Source organism: Chiloscyllium plagiosum, unplaced genomic scaffold, assembly GCF_037043375.1.
Source record: "Chiloscyllium plagiosum isolate Xiang-an unplaced genomic scaffold, Cpla_swu_hap1 HiC_scaffold_20, whole genome shotgun sequence".
NCBI classification, from domain to species: domain Eukaryota; kingdom Metazoa; phylum Chordata; class Chondrichthyes; order Orectolobiformes; family Hemiscylliidae; genus Chiloscyllium; species Chiloscyllium plagiosum.
In genome coordinates this window covers 9201871-9219492 of record NW_028270158.1, presented here as the reverse complement: position 1 = coordinate 9219492, position 17622 = coordinate 9201871, and the positions used below count along the sequence as shown (strand labels likewise).

At 42.7% G+C, this 17622-nt stretch overlaps 1 protein-coding gene across 2 annotated transcripts; it reads left to right on the top strand.

Moving 5' to 3' along the window:
• The first annotated feature begins 681 nt into the window (after positions 1 to 681).
• nme3 (NME/NM23 nucleoside diphosphate kinase 3) lies at positions 682 to 15648 on the top strand. 2 transcript variants are annotated; one of them, XM_043712058.2, is made up of 6 exons: positions 682 to 879; positions 4243 to 4373; positions 6879 to 6980; positions 10756 to 10868; positions 11815 to 11931; positions 12871 to 15648. In XM_043712058.2, exons 1-6 carry the CDS (start codon positions 834 to 836, stop codon positions 12986 to 12988), a joined length of 627 nt encoding a protein of 208 aa, XP_043567993.2. In that variant the 5' UTR covers positions 682 to 833; the 3' UTR covers positions 12989 to 15648. The 2 variants fall into 2 exon arrangements, with proteins under 2 accessions (XP_043567993.2, XP_043567994.2); XM_043712059.2 differs by lacking the exon at positions 11815 to 11931 and having other exon boundaries at positions 731 to 879.
• Positions 15649 to 17622: the final 1974 nt, after the last annotated feature.

Sequence of the window (17622 nt, the reverse complement as noted above, 5' to 3'; positions counted from 1 at the left end):
CCGGGGGGCGCCCACTGTGGCGGCATCAGTGTGATCGCACTCCTCCCAGCACCCGGGGGGCGCCCGCTGTGATCCTAGCAATGTGATCGCACTCCTCCCAGCCATCGGGGGGCGCCCGCTGTGACCCTCGCAATGTGACCGCACTCCTCGCCGACGGGGGGACGCTCGATGTAGCTGTATCAGTGTGACCGCACACCTCCCAGCCGCTGGAGGGCGCTGGGTGTGCTAGTATCATGAACAGCACTCCCCGCAGCCGTTGGGTGGTGCTCGGTGTGGCTGCATCAGTGTGACCGCACTCCTCCCAGCCGCCAATGTCGCTCGCTGTGGCAGTATCAGTAATACCACCCTCCTCCCAGCCGCCGGGGGCATGAACAGCATTCCATGGGTTGGGCGGGGCGGTTGCTCGATGTAGCGGTATCGGTGTGATCGTCACTTCTCCTAGTCGCCTGGGGGCGCTCGGTGTGGTGGCATCGGTAATCATCACTCCTCCCAACCGCCAGAGGATGCTCGACTTGGAGGCATCGGTGGGATCATCTCTTCCAGCCAATGAGGAGCTCTCTGTGTGGCGGTATCAGTGTGATCATACTCCTCCCATCCGCCCGGGGGCGCTCCCTGTGGCGATATCAGTGTGACCGCATCCCTCCCAACCGCTGGGGGGCGCTCCCTGTGGCGATATCAGTGTGACCGCATCCCTCCCAACCGCCGGGGGGCGCTCCGTGTGGATGTATCATGGAGGGCAGGGCCGCCGTGCGCGCTCCTTGGGGGCGGTGCTATAAGGGTGCGAGGGCGCGCGGCCCTCCTTTTCTCCGGTGGAAGGTGTCGGGACGGCTGAGATGATCTGTGTGGCGCTGACCGCCTTTGCCTACTTGTTCCAGTCGGGTGAGACCGGGGCTGAGGGGCCGAATACTAGGGAGGGGAGGCCGAGGCCCAGCCAACTCAATGAGAGAGCATTGAGGAGCAATCAATCTACACCCAGTGTGTACAGTGCATTTACATTCTGCACTGCTTGAGAATGTAATGAACCATATTAATTCACCTACACTGCAAGCAAGGGCCATTACCTTTGCAGCATCTGCAGTAGTTTGCTCCTGCATAGCCTTCAAGTTACAGGCTATTCAAGGTCGCACAGTAATGGGAGGCATCCCTCCTTTGCACAAAGGCTGGTAAATCTGGAAAATCTTCTGAAGCAAGAATATGATTGCACTCGAGAAGAGCAAGGAGGCTATGATTGAATTGCTGGAAAAGCTCAGCAGTAGACAAGCAGGAGGCTGGAAGAACTCAGGCCAGGCCGCATCAGGAGGTGCAGAAGTTGACATTTCTGGTGTAATCTTTCTTCAGGACGGGTTACATCTTAATTATGTGACTTGTTTACCTCCTGATGCTGTCTGGCTTGCTGTTTTCTTCCAGCCTCCTGCCTGTCTACTTTGGGTTCCAGCATGTACAGGTCGAGCAGCACTTGTGGAGAGTTAACATTTCTGGTCAAGTGACCCTTCCTCAGAACAGAGGTAATAATGGAGCTGTATATGACATTAGTTAGGCCACAGCTGGAGTACTGGGACAGGTCTGGGCACCACACTTTAGGAAGGATGTGACTGAACTATAGAGGCTGCAGAGGGGATTCACCAAGATGTTTCCTAGACTGGAACAATTCAGCTATGAAAAGATATTAGATTGGCTGGGATTGTTTTCCTTTTGAGCAGTGAAGACTAACTTGGGAGTACTGATTGAGGTGTACAAAGTTATGAGGGAGATAGGGAGAAACCTTTCCCCTTACAGCCCTTTAGGGCAGCATGGTGGCTCAGTGATTAACACTGCTGCCTTACAGTACCAGCGACCCAGTTTCGATTCCAACCTCTGACGACTGTGCAAACTCCACACACACATTCTCCCAGTGTCTGTGTGGGTTTCCTCCGGGTGCTTTGGTTTCCTCCCACAGTCCAAAATGTGCAGGTCAGGTGAATTGGCCGTTCTAAATTGCCCATAGTGTTCAGGGATGTGTAGGTTAGGTGCGTTAGTCAGGGCTAAATATAGGATAGGGGAATGGGTCTGGGTGGACTTGGACCGAAGAGCCTGTTTCCACACTGTAGGGATTCTATGATTCATTTAAGGTAATGAGCAGGGGATTCAGAGAAAAAGAAAAGCCACTCAGAAACTGGTGGGTTTCTGGAACCCTCAAAACATTTAAGAATAAAGATGAGCACTTAACAAGTCCTAGCATTAAAGGTCATGAGTGCTGGAAATGGAATTAGAATAGAGGTGTGTTATGACCTTTGTGGACTTGATGGACTGTATAGTCTTTTTCTATGCTGCGAAAACTGTATAACTCACATTGAAATTTTCAAAATTGAACTGTTTAACTTATAAAATGTGTTCATGATCCAGGGCAGGTAAATGGATTTAATTTGTGACCTATTTGAAAAGCTGAGCAAACAGATCTGAGAGGCTGAATGGCCTAATCCCTGCTCATCCAGATCACTACATGTAGAATAGATCAATTTAAAAACGTGATTGTTAGCAACCAAGTATTTCTTAGTGGACAAAGTCTAATAATTATGGCTCATCTTATGCGTTCAAGGCTCCCAACAGTGACTGGAGATCAAAATTAAGGCTAATACTTGAGCAGTACTGAGGGAATGCTTCACTGTTTGAAAGTTAGTACTGTGGGAGTGCAGTACCCTCAGAGGTACCATCTTCCATATGCCCCATTTACCAACTCAGCTAAATGTAGAAGAGTGAACTGTTTGAAGGAGATACAGGGGAGTTCTCTATGATATAAAAACAGACACTCAACAGGTCTAACAGCGTATGTGGTGTGAGATAGACAGTTAATGTTTTGAGTCCAATATGACTCCTTTTAGAAACAGAAAACACTTGATATTGTTATTTCAAATTTCAAGCATCTGTCATATTTTGCTGCCTAATATTTATTCTTGATTAACATCATTAAAACATTAAAATAAAACAAAAGAACTGAGATTGCTGAAGATCTGAAACAGGCCGGAATTGCTGAAGAAACTTAGCAGATCTGGCAGCATCTGTGGAGAGAAAGCAGAGTTAATGTGTCAAGTCCAGTGACCTTTCCTCAGAACTGCTTTAACTAGGGAAAGATGATGTTTATGCAGATGATTGGGTTGAAAAGAGTGAGCAGATAGGTGGAGATGGAGCCCAGCGAGAGAGAGAGAAGGGAAGTTAGGCAGACCATGGGGTTGTTGATAATAAGTCGAGGAAGAAGAAAAGCTGATAACGGGGACAATGAAAACCAAAAGAAATGCAGACGCTGTAAATTAGAAACAAACAGAAGTTGCTAGAAAAGCTCAGCACATCTGGCCGCATCCGTGAAGAGGAAGTGTCACTGGTCCTTAAACATTAACTCTGATTTCTGTTCACAGATTCTGCTGGACCTGCTGAGTTTTTCCAGCAACTTCTATTTTTGGTTCTCATGGGGACAATGATTAGTAGGAAATAGGTTGACTGAGCTGCCAGAGGAAGTGGTGGAGGCTGGTACAGTTGCAACATTTAAGAGGCAGTTGGATGGGTATATGAATAGGAAGGGTTTGGAGGGATATGGGCCGGTTGCTGGCAGGTGGGACAAGATTGGGTTGGGATATCTGGTCGGCATGGACAAGTTGGACCGAAGGGTCTGTTTCCATGCTGTACATCTGACTCTATGCTGAGACCATAGTTGAAAAGTGTAGCGTTGGAAAAGCACAGCAGGTCAGGCAGCAATCAAGAAGCAGGAGAGTCTATGTTTCGGGCATAAGCCCTTCATCAGGAATGCTCAAAACATTGACTCTCCTGCTCCTCGGATGCTGCCTGACCTTCTGTGCTTTTCCAGCGCCACACTTTTCCACTCTGAACTCCAGCATCTGCAGTCCTCACTTTTTCCTGTGCTGAAAAAAGCCCATGTCATGACAGGGCCTGGGGTGTGAGGGTGGGTGAAAGATGTCGGGGATGTTCTGGCTCTAAAATGATTGAACTCTATATTCAGCCCATGTCCCTAAATGGAAAATGAGATGCTGTTCTTCCAGCTTGCACTGAGCCTAGCTGGGGTGTTGCCTCACTAAAACATTATCACGTTAGTCTTTGTGGGACCATACTGTGTACAACTTGTCTGCCATGTTTACCACATTACAACACTGCCAGCATGCTTGATACTGCACTCTGGATGCTCTCGTGGTTTGTGAAAGGTGTGTTACAAATGTGCAACTTCTAAAATTTCTGCATTTTCTGTTCACTTGTCAGTAATTACTGGGATACATGAGCGCACTTTTGTAGCTATCAAACCAGATGGAGTTCAGCGACGGCTGGTCGGAGAAATCATACGGAGGTTTGAGCAGAAGGGATTTAAACTGGTTGGAATGAAAATATTGCAGGTACAGTACTCGTGTTCCTTGACCTGGTGAAATATAGGTGTAATTTAGTACAAGTAGGTACTATTCCTGTATGCATGGAGATCATGAAAAAAAAGCATCTTTTAAAATGGACAGAGTTTCTCGTCAAGACATTGATGTTTTTTGAGCTGAGTGATGGTCAATACCTTTGTTTTCTAAGAAAAGGACCAGCACCAGGCTATTTAATCTGGTAGTCTGCTTCATCATTAAGTTTGTTCTTGTCTGATGTCCAATCCCAACTTGGCTTTCTTCTATCATTCAAGGTTAGTGTGGTGCTGGAAAAGCACAGCAGGTCAGGTAGCATCCGAGGAGCAGGAAAATCAACTTTTCGGGCAAAACCCTTCACCAGGAATGAGGCTCTGACTCTAATCTCCAGCATCTGCAGTACCCACTTCCGCCTTTTTACTTTCATTCTCCATTTCTCTTAATTCACCCAGAACCCAAAATATATTTGGCAGTGAACATCCATACCTATCTGAGAATTTCAAAGATTCAACCATACTTTGAAAGTATTTCTCCTAGTCTCGGTAGCCCCATGTTCTTGATTCTCCAGTCAAGGGAAATATTTTCTTTATACCTACCTTTTCCATTCAGAGGCAGAACAAGTACAACTCCACAACACTAGAGAAACTCAACACAAGGCCACAGCACACTGCATGCCATCTACAGATGCGCTGCAGTAACTGAGTAATGCTCCAAAAGCACCTTCCGACATGCGGCCTCCATCACTTGGGCAGCAGATACATGGGCAAACCATCAGCTGCAAGTTCTCCTCCCAGTCACTCACCATCCTGACTTGGAACTGTATCACTGTTTCTTCAGTGTGTGACAATGCTGCTGCTTCAACAAGGTTATGTTGTCCTTGGTTTTTTTTTCAGGAGGGGTTGTAAAAAGCAGAGGTTCCAGTTTATCTAGGATCAGGCCACTTTGATGATGGCTAACAGATACTGCCTAAGGCAACAAGCGGGAAAAGGGTTTTTAGGGTTTTTTTCAAAACACTTGTACAATGAAAGGGGGGTGGCCAGTTCTCCCAGCTCAGGGATTTTTTTTACTTTGGTTTAGTTGTAGCCGTTAGAAACTGCAGAGGGGCGTGGGAGAGAAAGCTGCTGCAGTGAAGAGGTTCCATGCTTCAGCCAGTGAACCCTGGCTGATTCCCTCTGCCATCTCTCTAACACCTCTCTGTAAAAACCTGTGTTTGAATTTACCTTTTGGTAAGAGGTGTGTTTATGGGATGATACAAGAAATTGGAACAGCTCCTTTGTTAAGTTGTGGGGTTATCATGCTGTTCGGATTTTCAAATACTTGTTCTAAATTCTGTTTTCTTTTGTGTTTCATTCGGTGGTGAGTAAATAAATTTTGTTTCACTTAAAGCCAAGTGGTTTGACCAGCTGCATCACTCCTGGGATATCCACCTTACATTTGCCTAAAACAACAATCTATGGCTCTGGGTTTATCGGCTCAGAGTTTGATCTGGACACATTGGCTGGGATGTAATTACTGTACACAGACTGAGTGAAAAATGACCCACACCTGCAGGAAAATCCTCTACCAACACATTGTTAATCTGCTCAGCCTGAACAATGCTTAGATTAGCTTGCAGACTAGCACCATCTTGTATGGAAAATGTCTCTCCGAGAGGAAGAGATTACAGCACAGAATGTGCCCATTCACCCCTTCACTCCTTTGGCCCTTTTGAAGGAGTCACCTAGAGCCAATGCTTTCCCCAGAGATGGGCAAATGTTTTCACTCAAGATAATGATTTAATTTCCTGTTAAAAATCTCCTTTGAATCTACACTGACCACACTCCCAAACAGTCCAGATCTGATATTCTCGCTGGGTGAGAATATTTCTATTTGCACACCATTTCCTTTTCTTACTAATTATTTCATGCTTCCCAATCCTTCACCAATGGGAGGTTCTCTCCTAAACACACTGTGCAGAAACCACATATTTGGAAGTTTTGGTGTTTATCCTTATAGCCTCTTGAAACAGGAGCATATTTGCATCTTCCAGTCCCAGGGCACTGCCTTCTCCAGGGACGGCAATAAATGCGGGTCCAGCCAGTGATGTCCACATCCCACAAACAGGCCGAAAGAATGTCGAAGGGAGATTTTGGTCAGGGGGCCAGGTGTCACCTTGGATGCTGCTGTAACATTCAACATGTTCTATGATAACTACTCACACTATGCATGTCACAACACTGAGCTTATCTTTGTAAGTGTTTCCCAGTATTAAATACTTCAGTAAATTCATTCCAATAGACAGTGCTTCAATTTGTGATATGTAGTAATGAGTGACAATTCTTAAACTTGGAGAGAAATCAAGTAGGTTGTACAAAATTGCTTAGGATAAAAAACTGAGTATTTTGATATACGTTTTGCTGCTGTGCTGTTCAAGAATATACTTTATAATGCTCAAAAAGGTTTTATATTTTGCTACAATGCTTAATAGATTGGGACTAATCTGCAACATGAATTTTTTTTAAGGCTTCGGAAAACCTGCTCAGAGATCACTACATTGACCTCAAAGATCGTCCTTTCTATAATGGATTGGTGAAATACATGAGCTCCGGCCCTCTAGTCGCTATGGTATGTTAAAGCATTTAGTATTTTCTAAGCCTTTTACCTGGCACTCATCAGGACAGTTTGCAGGAATACCAAGTTCAGAGGAAATCATCGTTTATACTGTATGAGAAGACAGTGCTGATCATTTTGCCAATGAACTGTCACTGTTAGAGACGTTGGATATTCTCAAACTGGATAACATTTGTTGGATAATCCTGAGTCTGCGAAGAATTGCGCTAACAACCAATTTAGAATGCACTTTAAGATACTACAGTGCAGTGTTAGCTACATGTATTGTTACACATGTATTCCTACTCCTTACAAACAGAAAGAACATGTACCTGCACTACACCCGTTTCACCCCAATATAAAGGCAGTGCCCTGAAGAATTAACCATTCCAAGTCATGGGGAGGCAGGCATATATTGATAATGACACTGGACTAGTAACCCAGAACTCTCTGCAACGAGTTCTGGGGTCATGGGTTAGAATCCTACCATGGCAGATGGTCAAATTTGAATTCAGTAAAATTCTGGAATTTTTTAAAAAAACACTAGCCTATTGCTAGTGCTGATTGTTGTAAAAACTGATCCTGTTTGCAAATTTTCCTTTAGGGAAGAAAAGTCTACATTCTCACCTGGTCTGGCCTATACAGGGGAAGCAGCAGTCTTGTGGCATTATTCCTGAACTGTTAATCCAGAGACCCAAGTAATAATCTGAAAACCTGGGTGCAAATCATGTTATGGCAGATGGTGGAATTTGAATTCAGTAAAATAAAATCTGGAATTAAGAGTCCACCATAGGAATGATGTTACACTTGAAAGATTCGGAAAAGACTTGCAAGGATGTTGCCAGGGTTGGAGCTATAGGCAGAGGCTGGAGAGGCTGAATCGGCTGGGGCTTTTCCCTGGAGCATCAGAGGCCGAGGGGTGACCTTAGAGGTTTATAAAATCATGAGGGGCATGGATAGGGTAAATAGACAAGGTATTTTACCTGGGATGGGGGAGTCCAGAACTAGAGGGGCTTAGGCTGAAGGCGAGAGGGGAAGAGGACCTGAGGGGCAATTTTTTCACACAGACTGTGGTGTGTGTGGGGAACGAGCTGCCAGAGGAAGTGGTGGAGTCTGGTACAAATACAACATTTAAAATGCATCTGGATGGGTATATGAATTGGAACGGTTTAGAGGGATATGGGCCAAGTGCTAGCAAATGGGGACTGGATTAGTTTAGGATGACTGGGTTGGCACAGACGAGTAGGGCTGAAAGAGTCTGTTTCCGTGCTGTGCGTCTCTATGACTGACTATATTGGTGAATGTCAGAAAAACCCATCTGGTTCACTAATGTCTGATAAAGAAGGAAAATGCCTTCCTTGGACTAGCCTACATGTGACTCCAAACCCATAAAAATGTGGTTGACTCTAAACTGCCCTCTGGGCAATTAGGGATGGGCAAGAAGTGCTGGCCTAGCCAGCCATGAATGAATTTTTGAAAATATGTAATTCCAGACCCACAACAATGTGGTTGACTCTTATCTGTTTTCTGGTCTGTTAGGGGTGGGAAATAAATGCTGATCCAGCTCCCAACCCCCAACCTCTTCTCAATGAATGTCAACCTGTCTGTTTTAAAAGTTTAACTCCTGACAGTTAACTGTTAATCATCAGCATTATCCACAGTAACTTCTCTGACCATCAAAGTCCACTTGCCTACTAATCAACATGCTCCTCTTACAAATTATAAAAATTGCTTTTCTCCTGAGGTTATTATTCATGTAAATTGTCCTGATGAGCGCAAGATGAAAAGCTTTGACAAAATGTATTTTTTTCCATTTATACTATACTTTCCTTTTAATTCACTTGTTCTGCTCCTCCTCCTTGTCAAAGCAATCTGCATCTTTTTTGAGGTAAAAGAAGCAGCTGACTGACTCCTTCTCCAGTGACACTTAGATCACTATAAGTTGACCAAAACCCCCCTGAGTTGTCACCATGTTTTTAATATTGAGGTTGGGGAAGAGGGATGTAACAGTTCCTCCCTGCCTCTCATTGATAATGTGATAGGAATTGAGAATAATTAAGTAATAAATTGTAGGATCAAAGTTCTATTGCTTATTGGTGTAGTATCTTTGTGTGTCAGCCTCATGAAAGTTGGAATAAAATAGGACCTAATTTATATTTAATATTTAATAATGTCAAGCATAGAAACACTAATATTGACCATTAAAAATTGATAAAGGATAAAGAGTTGGACTATTCTTGAGCAGCTTTTGTGAACAACATGAACAAATTCATCTAAATAATTAAAAGGCACCTTTTAATAATTATAGCAAGTATCCTTACCCTAACAGCAATCCTCAAAATAATAACCTCACCCAGTGCCTGATTTTAAATGTTTTTGATACAGCTACAGAGCAGAACATTTTGTGCATCTGTTTTAGAAGAAAGTGAGGTCTGCAGATGCTGGAGATCAGAGCTGAAAATGTGTTGCTGGAAAAGCGCAGCAGGTCAGGCAGCATCCAGGGAACAGGAGAATCGACGTTTCGGGCATAAGCCTGAAGAAGGGCTTATGCCCGAAACGTCGATTCTCCTGTTCCCTGGATGCTGCCTGACCTGCTGCGCTTTTCCAGCAACACATTTTGAGTGCGTGCATCTCTTTTAGACAGGCTTTTACAATGAATGATTAAAATTAAATACCTTGCAGGGAATTATTCCAAAGCATTGAAAACAAAATAAAAACAGCAAGGGCTAGGGAAACTCTGCAGGTCTTGCAGTATCTCTGGAGAGAGAAACAGAGTTAACATTGAGTTCAATAAGACCTCTTCGGAACTAAAAGTGAATTTTGTGGTAGAGAGTAGAGTGAAATCCAAATGATAAAGTGCTCACAATTTTTTAAATGACCACTTATTAAAAATGCCATAAAAGTAACTCCTACAATTGGCTGATTTTTATTTTTAAACCATGCCTCTACTAATGTCAACGTGAAAAGTTCCTATCTTCGGATTTCATCACTTGTACAAACTAATTTGAGCAGAATTTCCAGGTTAGCACAGGTCTTTGATATTTACAAGAGTTGAATGGCAATGATTTTGGAATTTATAATTTGCTCAGCATCCTTGACTATAAGTTAAGAGATTTGTTGAGATCCTTGTTCCAGATCGCTATCAAGTGATCCATGTTGGAAAAAGGCTCATTGAACAGTGGATTAGGCCAGAGTGAAGTCTTCCATCGTCCAGGCCAACTGTTGAGAATGAAGCACCTGGCCCAGTATATGGGCATATTGAGAGGAAAGAAACAAAGCGAAAATTATGTCAAGGGGAAGAATTTTAAATTGGATAAATAGTATTACATTAGCCTTGAGTTCTACAACAGTAGTGTAAGATTTTATAGTCCAAGAAATCAGTCATTATTTCATCTGTCTCATTATATATTGATTATTGCACTTAAATAGTTTTCAGAATAGAACGTTTTGTACAAAGTTTGCATGTCAGCACAGAAACGTGAGTTTGAGAAATTGTCTTGTTTATGGATGTAGGTTTGCTCGCTGAGCTGGAAGGTTCACTTTCAGACGTTTCATCACCATACTAGGTAACATCGTCAGTCAGGCTCCAGAGGAAGCCTTCATGTGGAGGCTCACTGAAGATGTTACCTAGTATGGTGATGAAACATCTGAAAATGAATCTTCCAGCTCAGCGAATAAATCTACATCCAAAGCCTCAAAAGGAGCTGCAAATCTTCTCAAAACTTGCTGTCTTGTTTGTTTCGCAAGATAATACTACTGTTACTGACTTCCATTTCCTCATCATTTTCAGGTATGGCAAGGACTGGATGTGGTCAAAATCACTCGGGCCATGATGGGAGAGACAAACCCTGCTGATTCTGCGCCAGGCACAATCAGAGGAGACTTCTGTGTCGAAGTGGGCAGGTGGGCATTTTCTTGATCTCAAACGTTTTAGCAGAAACTGAGACTAATTCTTTGCTGAATGGAATACACTCTTTGGGTCTGATTCAATATCTTCTGAAACAGCCAAACAATTCATTGTTTTTAAGCTGAAATGTGTTTCCTGCATTATTTGAAAAAGGTGAGAGAGACCAGAGAATGATAGACAGGCTGTCTAACACAAGTGTGCAGAAATGTCTACTTCAAGTTAATGATGGTTAGTGTCTCATTACATGGAACATTTTCAGTTGATCACTGGATCCATAAAGGTTGGATCCTGATTGAATGATTTGAAGGAATGAATGAATGTCATATGGACTTCCAGAAGGCAGTTGATAGATACATTCCTTCTTTAGTAATTGAGTGGTAGGAGACAGGTAACCCAAGTGGCAGGACAGGAATAATGGTGTTCTGCAAGGGTATGTTTTAGGGTCTCAACCTTGCACTGTATTCAGTAACGATGGATAATGCTGTTGCATATGTTTTCAAAGTATACACAGCACAGCAACAGATCATATGGCCCACCTTGTCAATGCTGGCATTTTTACTGTATTCAACTTCAACCTTGGTTCATCTATATCTATTACTGTATGTCTCCATTCCAGTCGTCTTCATCTGCTTATCTAGTCTCCCCTTATATGCACTTCAACCTCTAAGTTCCAGACAACTTTACTTTCTCACCACTCTGAGTAAAGGATTTCCTCAACTTCCCATTGGATTCCTTAGTGACTATCTTCTATTGATATATGCTTTTACCCACAACAAGAAATCTCCCTGTATCAGTTCTTTTATAGTAATAAATTTTGAGATCAGTTATGATCATATTACTCAGCAGAGTGGGTTCAGAGGGCTGAATTGTGTACTCCTGCTCCTAGTTCTCCAAATCGTTGATGTTAAACACCTCATAGTTTGCTTCTTGGTCTCTTTCCAGAAGAAAAGTTCCTGTCAGTCCTTTCCCAACATCACCTATATCTTCACCCCCTGGTATTTCAGGCTGGATAGAAAGCCACTTATCCATGTTTTCCACTGACATACAGATAATGGCATTGTAAGTAGAGAAGCTGGAAACTTAATTACAACAATATTAATGGATTCAGGTAAATTGATTTTAATATGGGTAAACATACCATCATCTGTGGTCCAAAATCAGAAGTCACGTGATACCAGGTTAGTCAAAAAAAGTGGTGTTGGAAAAGCACAGCTGGTTAGGCAGCATCCAAGGAGCAGGAGAGTCAACGTTTTGGGCATGAGCCCTTCATCAGGACACCAGGTTATAGTCCAACAGGTTTATTTGGAACATGATTAGTATAAGAGTCACATGCCCAGGGTCCAACCAAATTAACAACTCTTACACCTGTCATGTTATTGCCAGCCATTTGATTTGTCTCCAGAACCATCTTGTTTTTAATTTGTTGTAATTATCCCTGCTGTAATTAATCGGATTCTAGGTCATCCCTTGTATTCAGCTGTTAACACTTTACTCACACCGTCTGACACTCATCCAGGCTAATGATTAATGGAAATCCCAGGATAGTGGAGGATTCAGTGATGATGCCATTGAATGTCAAAAGGTGATAGTTAATCATCTTTTATTGGAAATGGTCACTGCCTGGCATTTTGTGGCAAGAATGTTATATGCCACTGTCAACACCCAAGCTGGGGTATTGTCCAAATAATGTTGTATTTTTGGACATGGACTGCTTTACTATCTGAGGAGTCACAAATGTGTTGAACAATCATTTGGTGACCTCATGATGGTGAGAAGGTAGTTGATGAAGCAGCTGAAGATTGCCTCTATTCAGCTAAGCCTAGGATCAACTATGTGTGAGATTACATGGAAGAATGGCTTTAATTACTAATGCTCACCAGAGAGCTGATACAGGCTTGATGGCCAGAATAACCTCCCTCTATATTGTAACAATTCTGTGATGCAGTTTTAGAGACTCGAGCATTTAACTCTGTGTATTGATTTTGTTGTGTGATGCAGGAATGTAATCCATGGCAGTGATTCTGTGGAGAGTGCTGTACGTGAGATCTCTCTCTGGTTTCAGCCAGAGGAGCTAATCTGCTGGAATGACTGTGCTGCTGACTGGATCTATGAGTAAACCGGTCCCTTGTGACGTCACTCAGGAACAAGCCCATCAACACTGAAGTGCCATCATTGTAATGTCCATACTGTGACTGCAGCAGATCTGTAGACCACTGAACTTTTCTTTCTGCAAGTTCTCTCAAAACTGTGTTACTTCCATGCAGGGACCTGGCTAAATTGAGCACAACCATCTTACTGACATTTACCAAGTGAAGGTGTAGTTTAGGTGATTCTCAATCTGAACCATGAGCTTGTCTGTCTTCAAACATGTGGATCTCCTCTGTATTTACACCATTTTGTTTAATTTGTTTTTTTCAAACTGAATCTTATTTTAACCTGTTACAGGAGTGAAAAGGACACTATAATACTGGAGTGAGAGCACTCCAATGTAACCATGCTCAAATGGAAATCTAAAGGCATTTAAATCCCTAATGCTGAAAAATGAAACTATAATGGCCTGGTGCAGACTAGGGAAATAATCTAACAGTAAAACTCCACCTGACCTATTTGCATTTTTAGTCTGGTTACAAACTTGTTTCAAGACAGAATATTGTAAAGTACTATTCAACTATTTATTAATGTATGGAAATGCTAGATTCCTTCATTCTGGTACATTTATTTTCCTGCACACAGCCTACTTTGTGTCGGACACAAAGTGGCTAGTTTTTCATAAACAAGCTGGTTCGTTTAGAGACAATGAATAAATTGAACAGTAGTCAAATGATTCTTACTATTTAAAATTAGGGGGTCCCCTATGCGGATGACACCTTTGTCAGCATGAAACACAACAGATTAAAACAAGCCCATAAACAACATCCTTATTGGTATAAATTTCACCAAAGAGGAAGAAAACAAGAACAGACACCTTTCCTAGACATCACAGTAGAACGAAAAGCCAAGGGAGAGCTGCAGACCAGTGTTTACAGGAAAGCCACACAATGACCAGATACTCAACTACAGGAGCAATCATCCCAACATCCACAAATGGAGCTGCATCAGGACATTGTTTAAATGAGCCACAATGCACTGCAGCACCCAGGAACTACAAAAAGCCAAGGAAAAACACCTATATGTTGTATCCAGGAACAGTAGGTACCCAATAAGCACAGCCCACCAAATCCTACACAACAGGCTTAAACAAGACTCAAAATGCCCAGAAACTCTAGCCACACTACCGTACATTAAAGATAGCTGAGATGACCAGGCTGTTCCAGCCCCTAGGCATCATGGTAGCCCGCAAACCTACCATTACACTGAAACAGCTCCTGATGAATTTAAAGGACCCCGTACTAACAACCAGAACAAATGTCATATACAAAATACCCTGCAAGGACTGAACAAACACTCCATTGGACAGACAGGCAGCAAACTAGCCAGCAGGATACATGATTACTAACTAGCCACCATTAGACATGACAAACTGTCACTAAAATCCATACACAGACGAAGAGGGACACCAGTTCATCTGAGACAATACATCCATCCTGGGACAAGCTAACAAAGATATACACAGGAATTCCTAGAGGCCTGGCATTCAAACCAGAACTCCAACAAACATGTCGATTTGTACCCCATTTACCAACCTCTAAAACAGAACCGGAAGTGATATCACCCACCACAACAGACCAAGAAACTTAAAAAGAAAGTGGGACAGAACACCAGCGCTTCACCAGAGACTCACTGATGATGTTATCCTGGAATGATGAAACAGAACAAATCTACCAACTCTGCGAGCAACCTTACAACCCGAGCTACAAATCTTCTCCAAAAGCGCAAATAGTGCTTTAGATTTTTTGTTAATGCAATCCATCATTGCTGTTTAAAAATGCTATGTAATGAATGATCAGATTGAGTGGAATGTATTTTTACCTCGATCTAATCATTACTGAAATATCAGTATTTGGTGCTGTAAAGTTGTCTTAAATCCATGAAATAATAAGCAGGACGCTGCCTCTGGTCCAACTGCCTCGAAGTATTACCACGATTGTTAATGCATTTGGCTTTGTGCGTGCACCGGCTCTTCAAATGAGTGCTACAGCTACATGTAAACACTGGGTATTATCTCTATTTAAATAGAAATATCAAAATGCCCCAATTCACACTGCTTTCCACACCCTTCTAGGCAGTGCATTCCAGACCGGAACCACTCCGCGAACAAGATTTTTTGCACTTTGCATTTACTTCTTTTGCAAATCATTTTAAATCAGTGCCCTCTCATTATTCTTATGAGCAGGAAGAGCTTTTTCCCATCTCTAGAGAAAATGATGCAGGCGATTCTCTCCTGCCACTTGGTAACCACATTTTCTATTGTGTAGGTTGTGTTATAGTCTGATAAATGTTAGAGCAGCGAGTACAATGTTAGTGAAATCGGGAATAAGCAATTACAAAGCTGTTCAGCAGATAGGAGGAGAAAAAAATTGTTTCATCTATTCCTAGTGTCTATTTTAATTGATACTTTTGTATTTTTCTGTTCATAATCTGTTGAATTGTCTTGCATCAGTGTGTCCGTGATAAGAACAAAGCAGATTTATTTCCGTCACCTCAAGTTTGCATGAATCACTATTCAATCATGATTTCTGTATCAGGAAAATTCAAAGCAATCTATAATTTGTAGTGTCAGCACAACATACCTGAATTTGTTTTTAAACAAATTAAAGATCCACCAATTCACAAAGACAGTTTGTTTCATTAATCCTGAATGTAATCTATCGAGGTGATATGCTATTAAGCAGCATTTAAAGTACACAGGGGCAACAGGCAAGTTTGCCCCCAAAAGTCCCAAAACACCCACAAAGTGTTTGCAGTGGTAGCAGCAGTGTGTACTATCTACAAGATGCATTGCAGAAATTCACTAAAGATCCTCAGACAGCACCTTCCAAATCCACAATCATTTCCATCTAGAAGGACAAGGGCCGCAGATACATAGGAATACCACCAATTTCCCCTTCAAGCCATTCGCCATCCTGACTTGGAAATATATTGCTGTTTCTTCACTGTTGCTGGTTCAAAAACCTGGAATTCTCACCCTAACAGGACTGCCGTGGTTGAAGAAGGCAATCACCAGCACCTTCTCAAGGGCAATTAGGGAGTGGCAATAAATGCTGGCCCAGCCAGTGATACCCATATCCCACAAATGAATAAAGTATCACTAACAGGGTGGTCAATCGGAAAGATTCTCTGTGCAGGTGACACAGAATCAGTAAGTAGCTGATCTTCCACTGACTTTCCTTCCTGTCTTTGCTGGTGACAGCAAGTACAGAAGAGAGGCTGGAGAGGTGACAGGCTAGTGGTATTAATTGCTGGACTGTTGATCCAGAGACACACGGAATGTTCTAGGGACTCAGGTTCAACATTTGCCACGACGGATGTTGGAATTCAAATTTTAAAAAGTCTGGAATTAAGAGTCAAGTGATGACCATGAAACCAATCTTGATTGTCAGAAAACTCCATCCTCTAGGGAAGGGAACTGCCATCTTTCCCTGGCCAACATGTGACTCCAGACTCTCAGCAACACAGCCGACTCTTTAACTGTGACAATTAAGGATGGGTAATAAATACTAGTCTAACCAGTGACACCCACATACTGTGGATGTATGAAAAAAACATGAAGTGGAGAGCCAGCAAGCAGAACTGAGTATTGCTTCCTTTGTAATGCATTGAAGTGTCAACTTGGATAGTGGTCCCTGGAGTGGCATTTGAAGCTAGGATCTTATGATTCAGATAGGGAGGTAATGGCCTAGATTGTTAATCCAGAGACCGGGGTAATGTTCTGGGGACAGGATTTGAATCCCACCACAGCAGATTGTGTAATTTGAATTCAGTAAAAGTCTAATCATCACAGTGAATCCATTGTTGATTGTTGGAAAAACTAATGCCCGTTAGGGAAGGAATCTGCCGTCCTTACCCAATCTAGCCTACATGTGACTCCAGACCCACAGTGATATGTTGACCCTTAACTGCCCTCTGGGCAATAAACACTGACCTAACCAGCGATGCCCTCATCCTGTGATTGTGTTACTAATCAATCCTTTATCTGTGGGAAAATGCCCAACTCCTGCAGCTATCATCCCATGATGAGTGTCTCTGTTTTGCTCTGTCAGTGACTTCGGAGGCAAACTCTTTCCATCTTATATAACGCAGGACTACTGCTGATCCAGGAAATCCTGATTCAGGTCCCACCTGTCTCAGCATATCCGAACAGCTCGATCAACTATAACTACAACACTGCTTCCACCAAGGGGTCACAACTTCGGAATACCTCAGGGTCTTAACTAGTTTGTAGATCCATGAATGGCCAGCATGCTGGTCCACACTTATGGGCCAAGTATTACAGTGGTTTGACAAAGTCCTCAATTCTACTGCCTGCCATTAGGCATTTTGGGAGAATTTACAGGCTTAATGTTCACCTGTTTGGCCACATTGCAAAAGCATCTTCCAGGGGCAACACATCCTGGAGTGAGACTCAAACCTATAGATTCTGGACCAGAATTAGACCACCCACAGGGGGCATCAAAGCTCCTATTTTAACTCGTGTGTTCATTAAGATCATTTTCAGCTGACTGTTTTTGTATACATTTGGTGATATAATTTAAAGACTTTGTCAAAAGTTTCAAATGCTGCTTTTGAAATGGCATTTGATAATGGTTACTA